This window comes from Eptatretus burgeri, chromosome 11 (genome assembly GCF_056783735.1).
Source record: "Eptatretus burgeri isolate ZD-2024b chromosome 11, Ebu_testis_v1, whole genome shotgun sequence".
NCBI lineage: Eukaryota > Metazoa > Chordata > Myxini > Myxiniformes > Myxinidae > Eptatretus > Eptatretus burgeri.
Genome location: NC_140971.1, coordinates 24692151 through 24705688, shown reverse-complemented (window position 1 = coordinate 24705688; position 13538 = coordinate 24692151). Strand labels below are relative to the sequence as shown.

The window sequence follows — 13538 nt, the reverse complement described above, 5'->3', positions numbered from 1 at the left end:
TATTCATCTTGGGACGGATGGGGAGGTTGCCAAAGGAAGGGTCCGCCCCAGGTGCCAAATACTCTAGGTACACCCCTGAGTGAGAGAGATCCAGCACTACAAGTACGACAGAGAAGAGGAATGACGGGACAGGCTTCTCATTCAGATTTTAGAGTTGGTTACTCGAGCTGTTCTTCTCACTGCATGCTGCAAATACCCCCCAGGATGCTTCCAGTGCTCCAATGGCTCATCATTCACCATCACAGCTTTGGAAGTAGCCATGGTCGATATCGTCGATAACGATAACGTGGTCTCTCCCCCGACGTGTTCTTCCAGCTCTTGCTCCTCTTGTCTTCCCGCTTCCAGCACCCTCATATCAGCTCCAAATTATCTCGGTCTTTTAATTCTTCCATTGTTTTGTTTTCGTTTTCATGGTTCAGGCATTCATTCGCCTTTGGACTCCACTTACATTATGCTGCACAAGGTGGCCGCAATGTCTGATCAGCCCTCGCAAAAATTGACATGACCTTTTATCATATTAGCTGACAACACTGAAGGGTTCTACAAGTTTCTACCACATACATTTGCAGTACTCTTTCACTTTATGACACATTTTACAGCAAATGACGCAAGACTCAAGCGTCCAGTGGATCCGTTTGTGCTCAGCTACGTCATTACAGAGAATTATTTTGCGCCATGTTCTGTGGGAACATTTTCAGTAGCATCGGTAAGCCTGGTGTTGGCTTCGTCACTTAGTGGTTCAGGTGGTGGCTTGGGATCCGAGGGTCCTGAGTTCAAGCCCCGTTGGGCCGCTGAATTAATACATCAGGAGGTTGACTCAGCCTGTCATCCTTCCGAGGTCGGCGAAATGAGTACCAGTGTACTGGTAAGGGGGACACTGCATCAGCGGCATAGGCGCATCCCAACCAATGATGCAACCAGCAGCCACAGGCTGAGAGAGAGAGAGAGTGAGAGTGAGAGTGAGAGTGAGAGTGAGAGTGAGAGTGAGAGTGAGAGTGAGAGTGAGAGTGAGAGTGAGAGTGAGAGTGAGAGAGAGAGAGAGAGAGAGAGAGAGAGAGAGAGAGAGAGAGAGAGAGAGAGAGAGAGAGAGAGAGAGAGAGAGAGAGAGAGAGAGAGAGAGAGAGAGAGAGAGAGAGAGAGAGAGAGAGAGAGAGAGAGAGAGAGAGAGAGAGAGAGAGAGAGAGAGAGAGAGAGAGAGAGAGAGAGAGAGAGAGAGAGAGAGAGAGAGAGAGAGAGAGAGAGAGAGAGGCATCGGTGGGGTGATTACATGAAAAGGAAGCCTCACTTCACATGGTTATGTTCACTCAATCTGAAAAAAATAAGGGAACAAGGAAACGAATCAACACTCTGCACACAAAGGCAATGCGTCACCATATTGTTACGGCTGTGGAAATTCGCAAACCACCATTCAGGTCCCGTAGGTGAGATAACTCTAAGTACATGTGTAGTTAGCCCCAAACCCGTTGTTTGGAGGGAAATTATGTGATTCATTCGGGCTGCGACGCTTTGAGATAGCCGTTTTTCTGTTCTATCTTTATTTTGAACCAACCACGTCTCAACCGCCATCACACAACCACCTTAACCACCACGCCAGCCATCGTCACCAACTACAACCACGCTCCAACCCTCAGACAACAACAACAACGCCAACAGCCACGACCTTTACCTTCACAACTCAATCCTGCAAACAACGCATCACCGTCATTCCCAAACGGCACCATAACCATCAAACCACCACCGATAAACCCTCCACCACGCTCACCTCTCTCCTTCTACGGCCATTCCCGCACCACCTGTGAACACTGAGCGTCGGGCTGTCTTGGGCTCATTCAAGCAATACGCACCGAGCCGCGAGTGCAAATAGCGGCCTTTCCGAGGGAGAATTCAGATCAAGAATGCTACACGCCCACTTCTGTACCGTCCAATTAGCAACGCGGAGCGGCTTGGCCCCGCCTCCAGGCGCGTCTGTGTGAAATCGATATATGCAAATTCTAGGATCAGGGGAGGTTCACGCCCACTTTTCCTCCATCCAATTGGCGAGCGTGGCTCCGCCCCCGAGGTCATCCTGATCCGGATATTTGCATATTGTTTTCTCCTGCCGGCCTATAAAACGGCGGGCGCAAGGCGAATCGTGGCAGAGTGTGGCAGTAGCAGAGTGTGGCAGTAGCAGTGTGTGTTGGCAGGGCAGAGTGAGTCGAGTCATCGGTGTGGTAGAGAGTGGAGTCGGGTGGCGAAGGCATCGAGTTGGGTTCAGCAGTCGGCTGAGGAGAGTTGCGGGAAGAGGCAAAGGAGCCCGGGTCCGAGGCGAGAAGGACGGCGGTCAGCAACGAGGTCGCGGTGTGAGATCGCTCGTCACGGGACCCAAGCCAGCCAGCCATTCTCCTCCCCCAGGGCATCAACAATTCCCCCTTTCCCCTGCGCTGAGATAGTGCAAAAAGGGGGCCCCGTTCCCACCCCACTCCAAACGTCGTGCCAACGAAACCCGCCAAGGAGCACGGAGTCGGGGCACAGCCACGCGGCCACATCTGCGGCTCGTCCGCCAACGCGTCACGAGGACGCGGGTAGGACCCCCCGGTCTTGCGGACCTAGCCGCTCCTTCAGGTCACGCACGCATATTGGCCTACAGGCCCGTCTGCCCCCTTATCTATGAGGGTGGCTTCTTTCCTTTGCTTTTGAGTAAATGTGTGTCGGCGCCGTCTGTAAAGTAGAACTGTATAAGTGTTGCTGTGTGTACGCGTATGCCGGTAGTAACTCTGCGTCATTGTTTCTTTTGTTTTAACTGCTACATGTGCATTTTGACTGTTTGGCTGTATATGTGTGCTTTCCGTGTGTCGCGTTATAAATGTGCATTGTGTGAACTGTTTTCCCGTTTCGCTTTGTCTTTTCTTTATTGACCCTCCATCCTGCTTCACATAGAGGGTTCGTAGTTGGCTTAATACGCCCGGTAATTAATCGGAACAGTCGAGGCCGACGATAACACCACTCGGTTATCACTGTAGCACGGAACGGACCGCTTAAGCGGTTCGTGTCCGGAGTCGGCCTGTGGCGTGGTGCGATCGCCCGGTCGACCATTCGCGCAGGTACTTAGGTAGATCGAATTTGGCGAGCGACCCTATCCTGCACGGGTGGGCAATTGGCACGATCGTGGTGAGGTTAAACCCCCACCCGTGACTAGCTCCCGGCGTTGGTCCGAGAGGGTCACGACTGAATTGTCCGTCCGGTGGGCGACGTGCCACGATTCGAGTTGTTCATGCTTTTTCACATGGACATTAATTTAATTGAATGAACTCGCCTGAGAGTTCGTATCTCGTGTGCCATGGTACATGCTGACCCCGCCAGCCTGGGGAGGGCACGGACAAACAACATTATCAAGTTGGTAACCCCAGACCCACACAACACTTCGGAGCAACCCTTGCGTCGTGTCCCTCTGGCGGTTGTATGGCGGTATTGCACACGTGACTGAGCGCTGCGTCGTCCGGCGGAAGTTCGTCTCCTGTTTTTAAAACTACAATGTTCGGCAATAACCTTTGACTTTGTTGAGGGACCGTGTTTTGCATCGGCGCCACTTCCATGACGTATGTCGAGGTACGTTCTTTGTCTCTTCTATTCTATTCGCTGCAGTCGACTACTGCCGTCCGCGTCCGTTTCCGAACACGGCTGCGAGCTCGTCTGGCCGCGGACATTGCGAGAGGTCAAACAATACGTTAAACATCCACTCGACGCGTGTGGATCCACAACCCTGTCAGTTATTATCTTTTTATTATTATTATTTCGGTTTAGCTTTTCGAATTATTATCAATGCCGAATATCCCTTCGTTGCGTTTCCTGCCCCGTCGTTCAAAAAAAGTTTCGAGATTCATTTAGTTTTCACGATCAATGTTTGGAGCGGTGTATATGTCTCAAATGAGCAAGTCAATCTATTTCTTGCATAATTTTCCATTTGTTTAGATGTTGAACTATTATGATGATGCAGATTAATGGCATACACAAATATTTGAAAATAAAGAAGCTGAAATCTTCGCTGCAGGTGTTATTATAAGGTGTACGTAATATAGACGTTGGGGTGTGTTCTGTAGTTACTCCGCAGCGTGGCTGTTGACGACCAACTGCGCCATTCTCGAATCCAATCATCCTTTAAAAAAATTATTTTTAAGCGAATGTAACATAAAATGCAATTGTGTGGCGACATGTGAGCAGTTTTCTGGTAAAATGAGTCACCTGTTCGGTAACTTGGTTCACTTCATTCGGGAACCTGGTTCACGGTAACCAAGCGGCTAGCTGGCGCTTGCCAAGCCAGCCGTTCCGTATCAACGGTTTCGAATGGAGTGCTTAAGTCACTCAGCGAGCGCTTTCCCAAGAAACTTAGTAAGTGAGCACAACCTTGGTGATGACTCGCCGACTCTTTGGGATTGACTGGCCCAAGTCTTTCACGAACCAGCTGGCCAGGCCTGAAGTTCGGCCAGTGGCTGTTGGTTGCGTCATTTATAGAAGCGCGGCTGTGCTTGATGGAAGAATCCCAAGATGTCACGTGGCATCCCAAGATGCGATGGGAATCGTAACTGTCTATTAATTACGTACTATTCAAATGTAATTTTTGGACGTTTACACCCTTTTTAACCTTTGGACCCATATCAGACCTTGTCGGACGCCTTTAAACTCCCGAGACCCTTTTCAGACCTTTTTGACCTTTAATGTGCAAACAACACCCACCTTCAGGGTGGGATGGGGTGTGGGGGGGGGGGAGGAGGTCTGGTTACCTGGGTGACGCCTCAATGGACCCATTTGAGTAAGTATTAATTATATACTGTCTGAACGTGACGTGGACCGTGATGACGTCTATTATGTATTATTGGATCATTCCTACATCCGATAATTCCATTACATAATATTGGAATGCAACTTTCAGACTTTAAGACCTCTTAGACCCTTGAAAGACTCTTTGGACCCCTTAAATCCCTTAGACCCTTTAAACACCCTTTATACCCTATTTAACCCTTTAGACCCTTTCATACCCATTTAAGACCCTTTAGACTTCTAGTCCCCTTGATACTCCTCAGACCTTTACACTCTTTAGACCTCTTCATACCATTTTGACCTTTTTCCAGCCTATAGAGCCTTTAAGACCCTCTGGAGACTTTAAAACCCTTTGGACCAAATTTTCTCTTTTGCATTTAGACCCTTTAAGACCCCTCAGACACTTTAGACCTCTTTATGGTAAAACCATTAAGACCCTTTTAGACCATTTTAAAACCCTTAAGATACTTTAGACCCATTAGAAAAATGAGAAGAAATCCCCCCGAAAATAGTTTTTGATGACTTTTTGTGCACCTTCGCATCACATCACAAGTTACAATCGGTCTGATGCTGACTTCACGGTTAAGGTGGCTGGCTTAAGATCTTAAGGTCTTGAGTTTGAGCACCTTTTGTCCGTTGATATTGTTGCGGGGCCGGGTATCGGTGGCGAGCATGACCGCTAGAGGGAGCAGTAGAGTCGGCTCCACCGAACACACCGGAATTTAGGTCGTGACCCTCGGATAAGTCCGAAAGGCACGGGTCCCTTACAGGACCATGAATCGCCAATAATTCGACCGCGTGGGGTAGGGTCAATTGCCAAACTTCAATATACCTAATTACCCACGCGACAAAGCTACCGGGGAATTCACACCCTCAACGGACCTCGAGCGGAACGAGCCGTTACCGTCCCCGACCATGTGTAACCCGAGCGGAGATTACCGAGGCCCGTCGGTCCAAATGAACAATTTACTGCCTTGCTATTTCTCAACACACACCGTGCCAAGCCAATGAAAGAAACACAGAAACGAGCTGGAACATTTAACAGGGGTTTATTTATAACAATAATCGGGGAGGGGAAGCACAAAAAGAGCAGAGTTATCACAAATAAAAGGCAGGCAATGTACAAGCAAAGGAAAGCACTCACACAATTCTACTTAACAGACTGGGCCCACGGACACACACACACACACACACACACACACTCACCCAAAAGAACTGGACCCCATGGGTCTTATCTCGGTCAATCCGGGCCGGGGTACCAGTCCACTTCGTGTGGCCACACCGACTCCGAAACCACCACGGTGGGACCCGAACCCACGACCCGAAGTTCACGGTCCACGAACGAGGTCGCTCAACCACTATCACCACTGTCTCAGATCGCTCCAGCCACGAGCACACCCTCTCCCTCTCGCTCGTCCAGACAACCACCGGGCCGAACACTCCATCTGGCTAAGGCGGAGCCAGCCTGAGGTGATAGCTTCACTGATTGGGTAAGGGGTGGTCTGGTGGGAGGGGCAATGACCACCTTCCCACCGTGCGTGTCTGAGAACCCAAAGGCAACAGCCAGGGGAGCACCCTATTCTCCACCTCACCCCTGTACGTGACACAATGCATGTGGGCAATGGCGGCGATGGTTGTTATTGTTGTAGTTGTTGATGTAAAAACCTTGCTAAAAAAAATAACCCGTAGCGCACACTTGTAATTCCCATTAGACAGAAGGGGATGGATTCTAACTGTACACATACTTATCGATATAACTAACTTTGGGACCTGAATGTTGAGTGCACATGGTTTCCAGATTCGTAACAATATAACACCAGGTGGGTTGACTCAGCCTGTCATCCTTCCGAGGCCGGCAAAATGAGTGCCAGCTTACTGGCAACAGGGGCGCTGCATCAACAGCACAGCTCCACTTGCAGAAAATGATGCAACCAGCAGCCGCAGGCTGCATACGAAATAACAAGTCACAATGACGAGTCAAAATTGATATCCCAAAGCAAAACTGATGTTAGAAAGTGAAACCGAAACCACTGATCTGTGGTTCATCAAATGGGAAACCAGAATGAAATAGCTGTGAGAAATACCAAATGGAAATTGCCAAAAGCAAAGCGATGGGGAGTCGGAAGAGAGGGTGCAGGTTGTGGCTAAACAGGTGACATGGAGAGGGATAGGTGCCTGGAGGTGGGCGGTTGGCATGGAAAGAACTCCGATGAACTCCGATGATCTTCGATCAGGCGGTAGGCTCAAAAAGTTCCGAAATCCATTTCCCAGCTGAGCTTCCATAATTTTACCTTCGCTCCCAAGCAGTACTTCGGGGATACAGCAAGCACGGATTGGAAATCTTCACTGGGTGGAATGGAACGAGCTTTCCAAGGTTACCGGTTCCACCCGCTGTGATATCTGCTCATTGAATATTTCTGCTGAATTCCCTTTTCTACCAATACACACTCCAAAAAAAAAAATGCTCATTTGAGGTCAGACTTCTACGAACCTGTCGGAGATGGGTACCCTGCTAGTACTTACAGAAATCTATATCGGACTTACGATCCCCTAGCTTTCAGCCTATCATTTTTTATTTATCCATTATTTATTTGTAAAGCACTTTGAGATCATTATCCTTTGAAATGAAAACAGTTATACACTATAGGGAAATTGATTGTTGGATTTTTTTATATATATATATTTTTCCATGTTTGGTGTACCTTTTGAATCTGCTGCCATTGGGATGCAACACAGATGTGAAGAGGGTGAATGGCTTTTTTTTTTAATGGAATTTGACTTTTGTGGAACACATTTTCTCGTCTATCGAAGTGCACGCGGAGGCATGATGAGACCTTTTAAGATCCTCAATAAATATAACGTTAAAGTCATGCCTTGTCCACAGCACAGAGCTGGCAGGATGACCTAGACCGATATATATATATATATATATATATATATATATATATATATATATATATATATATATATATATATATATATATATATATGCACACTTACCTCTGAACTGTTTAGCCTGGGTTAGAATCTCGACCCAGCTATAAACTGTCACCCCGTTATTTTGCAGACAGGGCGAGGCATCGATCTGTGTGTCATCCCTCGGATGGACGTCAAAGGTTGGCATCTTGTCTGCCAGATTTGTTGGTGGATGTCTAAGATCCGACGGGGTCCTTCGCGAAGAGTAGGCGATCTATTGCTGGCATCCTGAACAAATTCCAAATCACTGCTCTAACCAACAGTGGGTACCGCATTGGTGGTGTAGCTGTACTGCACACCCAGCAAATGATGCCAACCTCAGCCATTTGCTGCATACATATATAAGAAGAATATGATCTACAGCACAATGCTTCCATAACCAGAGGACACTACTAAAGCCGAGAACCAATATGAACGTTTGGAATAACTTATTTTGGCTGAGAATCATAAAACTGTGGAATAGCCTCCCAGTAGTTATAGTAAAAGCAGATAGTGCACTGCAAATTTAAAAAAAGACTGGATCTGAGTTGGCACATGCTGAGTTCAAATTCCAGTGGCCCACCCCCTGAACTTGCACACATCCGTCCAGAAGGATACCTTAAATAAATCAATAAATAAATAATTTTTAACCACTGTATAACTATCCATTCATTCCATGGCATATTTACTGACAACATGACATTTAGAAAACTGCCCAAAAGCTTCAATTGTACGTGGGAGTGACCATGAAGGATGAATGCTATAGGCTGTGGGCAGGAGATGGGAGGGTGAACGGGCAAAGTTTGCGCTCATCCAAAGCTGACTCAACATGACCAAAGCTGTTGACATTTTCAGTCAGTTGTTGGTGTCTGTGCTCTTCATTGTTTTGTTTGTTGTTTTTTTTTTTTTTTAATTTAATGACCTTTTCCAAGTGTCACGTTGTTACCTCTATTTGATCTAAAATGAATGAATTATTTTTCCTTTCTGTTGACTGTGAGCGGCTAACGAGCTTCGATAAGATGACATGTACCATGCTCTTTCGGTCTTTACAGACCGCTGGTGCTGCCGAAGTAGTTTCTTGGCACCCTTTAAACACCTAATGATGCTGGGAGGTTTGCCACTGCATTCCCAGTAGTGAGTGAGTGCAGGAATTTTGAATTTGTTCATGATGCCGGTGATGACCCATCAACTCTTCGCGGAGGACTCTGTGGGATCTTTAACATCCACCAACTATTCTTCTCTTTGACAATATGCCTCCAAGTATCCCTGATCTGTTGTGTCCCTCTACCTTGTTATTGGTGTGTTTCCCGCTCTTTCAACTATGCTCCACTTCATGTGTTATTCTGTGTTCTTGCTCTTCCATTCGCCGCAACTTTGTATGCAAAATATATATTTTTTGAAATGTTAGCATGTGTTATGCTATATTGAAACATTCTCAGTGGTGACTGACCCAAAATCGTTTGCTTTGCGTTAAGTGATTTAATGACTTAAGTTTAATGTGACCTTGCAGTTCATCTCAGGCGTAAAGCCGGTGAAAGTAAAAGTGACATGATCAATTTTCAAAGTTGTCTGCAAACGATGATTTGTGAAAATTAGCAGGATAAGTTCCCCAAGTCAAATCAAACTGAAGCTGGAATCGCTGGGAACCCATTCGTATAAACTAAATTGAGATATTGTTGGCAATCTCATGAGTTCAAAGAACGGAAAACTATTTGGACTGACGTCTGGAAAACAGAGGAATGAACAGCATTTTTGGGAATATCACGTGCAATGAAATATTCATATGGTGGATACAGTCCAGCGTTTTGATCTGCGGTTGAAATTCAATCTCTTAAAATTTTTCCAAATTTTTTTTTTCTATTTCGTACCGCACATGACCTCCTTAAAGATTGTCCCATTAAAAAAAGAATTTGTCCTTTAAATATCTATTTTTTTACATTGAATTCGAAGCATTTGCTCATGCTCATCCAAATCCACCCCTGGTTGATGTTTGTCTGTCTCTCAGCAATAGACCCCATAATATTTGTCTCTTTCAAGCAATTCTTTTTTTTGGGGGGGGGTGATTTAATTTTTCCGGAGCGTGCACGCGAAGCGAAAAGCAGGGTTAAGCAATTGGTTCACTTCTGTCTGTAATGAGGTGTTGGTGCTGAATAAGGAGTCTGATCCTCTGGGATTACGGGTTTCCTGGGTCAAAACTAAGATCCAGGCTTTCAATGGCATCTTGGATGCTGCTATCTTGTCTGTACCTGTTTGTGGTAAGGATGTTGAGGTCACTGAGAGATTCACTTACCTTGGCAGTGATATTCATGTCTCTGCCGGCTGTGACCCAGATGTAAATAGATGTCTGGGTCGGGCCTGGGGAGTCATGGATTCACTGGATCATGGGGTGTGGCGCTGTTGGTACCTGTGCAGAAGGACGAAAGTCCAAGTCTTTTAGTCGATCCTTCAAGTCTTGCTCTATGGATGCGGGACTTGGACTCTGACCAGGGATCTGAGATGGAGACTTAATTCCTTTGGTACCAGGTCTCTTCGGAGAATCCTTGGCTATTGCTGGTCGAACTTTGTGTCCAACGAGCGGTTGCTGAGAGAGACTCAAATGAGATTTGTTACCTGCTTAGTCCGTGAGCATCAGCTGCGGCTGTATGGACATGTGGCTCGTTTTCCTGACGCTGATGCTGCTCACCAGATTCTCTCAGCGATGGAGCCTCGTGAGTGGAGGAGTCCAATGGGCCGACCACATGCCTCATGGTTGCAGCAGGTTGATCAGCATCTCAAGGAGATGAGGATCGGCCAGGCATCTGCCTGGGGGATGGCCAGCTGGAGGCCCCTGAAGTACCAGCGGGAAAGTGGACGCAGCGACGCGCTGCTCCGGCACATGCTCTCATATCTGACCGGACCTGACCTGACCTGTCTGTAAGCCTGGTGTTAGCTTTGTAGTTAGGGTGGCAGGCTTAGGATCTTAGGGTCCTGAGTTTGAGCCCTGTCGGCTGCTGAATTAACACCAAGTGGGGTTGACTCAGCCTGTCATCTTTCCGAGGTCGGCAAAATGAGCACCACTGAATTGGTGGAGGGGCAGAGCAGCAGCGGCACAGTCACGCTTCCAAGAAATGATAGCTACCTGGCAGCCAAGCTGCCACATGCAAGATCAGAACAGAACTTCTGTCTGTCTGTCCATCCATCCACAAATGTCAGTTTATGATTGAGGAACAACTTGATTTCAATTGAATGTTATATTTTGAACATGAATCGGAACATGAATCAGTAAACGAACCTGCAGTTTCACAGTACTTTGGCTCTGAATTTTACAAATTGCATGGAGTCTCATTCCGAGCGTGCAGCGCAGAGAGGAGTAAAGTATTTTTTTTACTCCGCCTGTCTGACAGTCAAACAAATTTGAAAACCATTACAAACATGAAACATACTGTTTTAAGGATGTCATAAAGGACACAAACAACAAAACGAATGGAATGTGTTAAATAAAGTGATGTTCCCATCGTGTGCTGCCTTTTTGGCTGCTGGTTGCATCATTGGTTAGGGGCACAACTATGCCGCTGATGCAGTGCCCCTATTACCAGTATATTGGTGCTCGTTTCGCCGACCTCGGAAGGATGACGGGCTGAATCAACCCCCTGGTGCTAATTCAGTGGCCAACGGGGCTCAAACTCAGGACCCGAGGATCCCAAGCCACCATCCTAACCGCGAAGCCAACACAAGGCTATAAGTGGTATAAAACACTGCATCAACGGCGATAAACTTCCGACCAAATTTTCTACAACCTTTCAAACCAGCATCATATTTCAGTTGAATTATGTACTTGAACACGAGAACACAAATCGCCTTGTTGGCATTTCCAAAAAAAATCCATTTTCACGGTACTTGGATAACATATTATGCCATCTCGACCAATGAAATTTGCTGCTCACGCTCTCAGCATTTGTGAATATTGAGATTCAGCCAAAATCGCAGCTCATCGGAAATATAGATTGTGCTCAGAAACCCAAAGCAAGAGTTGAAAGGACTCTTCCTATGTCCTTTTTCTCAAGACTGCAAGGGGTAAGTTGTTCCATCAACTCCATAGTTCTGACTCTCATTCTTTCCTTTTCATACATTTTCTCCATTACTCACCTTCTTTGCTCTTTATGCTACCTGTCGGGAAACTCTCACCATCAATGCGGTCAAGATTAGACTCAAAGTATGTTCTTTGTTTAGTTTCTAAATCGCCAATGGTTATTTTCCTTGTGATTTGAAAAGTGCGGAATTGAGGTGTGAGGGTATGGACTCCTCTTATTAATTTTCCTTCCCCAGTCTTCCCTCCCACCCCCATCCCCTAGCAACCTCCCCACATTCACTTTCTTGGTACACATATCACACAGCACAACCTAATCTCCCCAATGTTCTTTTTGTTCCCCCTTTTTTTCCCCCCTGCATGTACATGATATAGAGATGAATCGCCAATTACACCACCAGCAACCCAGCATATTTAGATTGGGATGTGCCACGCCTCATTAAAAAAAAATGACGTCGGTAGCATTCTGTTTATTACCCCCAGGTGACTGTGCTGTATTTCGCCAAAAGTTCCGAACTTGCTGGAACACGTCAGGAATTGCTGACATTACCGGAGCAACTGACTTCACTGGAATTGTGGCACACGATTGTGCAAAGACATCCACGGTACGACTGCCACCAGTTAACCCTGCACAGGATGCAGGTGATGGGTTGCATAGAAAGTGGAAGTAAACTTGCGATCTAACTTGTTATTTTCAAACAGTAAGGTATGATGGATGTCTCACTGATAAAGTTTGGGTGAGCTTCATCTTCAGCCTTTGCCCCTCCATACCCACAATCCCCCCTTAGCCTGGAGAGCATTCGGGGACAAACTGTCCTGGCTGTCGGGCAGCAGTATGTGGAGCTGGGTCAGCAGGTCATGTGTTTGAGACATGGAGAAGAAGTAGCTGTTGTACCACCTCTCAGCGGTGGATAGCCTTGAATTTGGTGAAACTACTGTGGTCATCGGAGGATAAAACGCCGCAGTGTTTTGCCGAGATGATATTTGTTTATCTTTGAACTACAAGAAGCCTGTTTCCATTTGTTTTGGCTGATGAGTGTATCTGGGCAGCCTAAAGTATTTCATTTCGTCCAATAAATGAGCCAAGGTAGGTGACTTTATTTGGGTTTCTTCGTTCCCATTTGAAGAAAATATTTGTGGCCTTGTGTATTGATAATAGTTCTGGCATTCATGTTTCATCAGGAATAACGATATCTTTCTCTTTAGTTTACCTTTAAAGTATAAGGGAGTAGAGAGGGTATACTCTTCATAAAAAGTCAGGAACAAAATTTCAAGCTTGTATTTTGTTTTTCATATCCCAGAGAATATGATTTTTGTTTTCACGTCACTCGCACAGAGAGAAATGGTGTCCTCGCCCAACCCTGAACCCCAAGGACTATGAAGTTTTTTTTTTTTTTTCTTTTTTTTTTTTTTCTTTAACATCCGAAACCCCCCCCCCCCCCCCCCCCGTGCACCCAACGAGTCCAACCACCAGTTTTCATCCAACCCATTCCATCGAGCTGTTCAGAAATGCATCGAAGTCAAACAGAACAAAAGAAACAACAGAGAAGAAGGGAAACACCAACCACAGAGCCAAAGGCCAAGACAGAGGGAGGCAGACAAACAATGGTGTGTGGAGGAATGAGGGGCAGGAGAGGTTGCATCGGGTGGACAAGATGGATACAGACGGAAACTCTCAGGAGGGAAAACTAGAAATTTGAAAGGAGGAATTGGGGTGGGTGGG

The 13538-nt window shown here is 46.5% G+C and overlaps 1 protein-coding gene across 4 annotated transcripts; it reads left to right on the top strand.

The window, feature by feature from the left end:
- Positions 1-3429: 3429 nt before the first annotated feature.
- On the top strand, positions 3430-12891 carry LOC147016678 (molybdopterin synthase sulfur carrier subunit-like). 4 transcript variants are annotated; one of them, XM_085845588.1, is made up of 3 exons: positions 3430-3585; positions 12299-12420; positions 12604-12891. In XM_085845588.1, exons 1-3 carry the CDS (start codon positions 3571-3573, stop codon positions 12728-12730), a joined length of 264 nt encoding a protein of 87 aa, XP_085701714.1. In that variant the 5' UTR covers positions 3430-3570; the 3' UTR covers positions 12731-12891. The 4 variants fall into 4 exon arrangements, with proteins under 4 accessions (XP_085701714.1, XP_085701713.1, XP_085701711.1 ...); XM_085845587.1 differs by lacking the exon at positions 3430-3585 and adding an exon at positions 4237-4365; XM_085845585.1 differs by lacking the exon at positions 3430-3585 and adding an exon at positions 4811-6264.
- Positions 12892-13538: the final 647 nt, after the last annotated feature.

Bases quoted from the DNA above. Each gene is read 5' to 3' on its own strand.
- LOC147016678 (XM_085845585.1), top strand. From the start codon at position 6,019: ATGGGTCTTATCTCGGTCAATCCGGGCCGGGGTACCAGTCCACTTCGT. The intron at 6,265-12,298 runs GTGATAGCTTCA...TATTACCCCCAG, and splicing joins TAAGGCGGAGCCAGCCTGAG to GTGACTGTGCTGTATTTCGC. The intron at 12,421-12,603 runs GTACGACTGCCA...ATCCCCCCTTAG, and splicing joins ATTGTGCAAAGACATCCACG to CCTGGAGAGCATTCGGGGAC.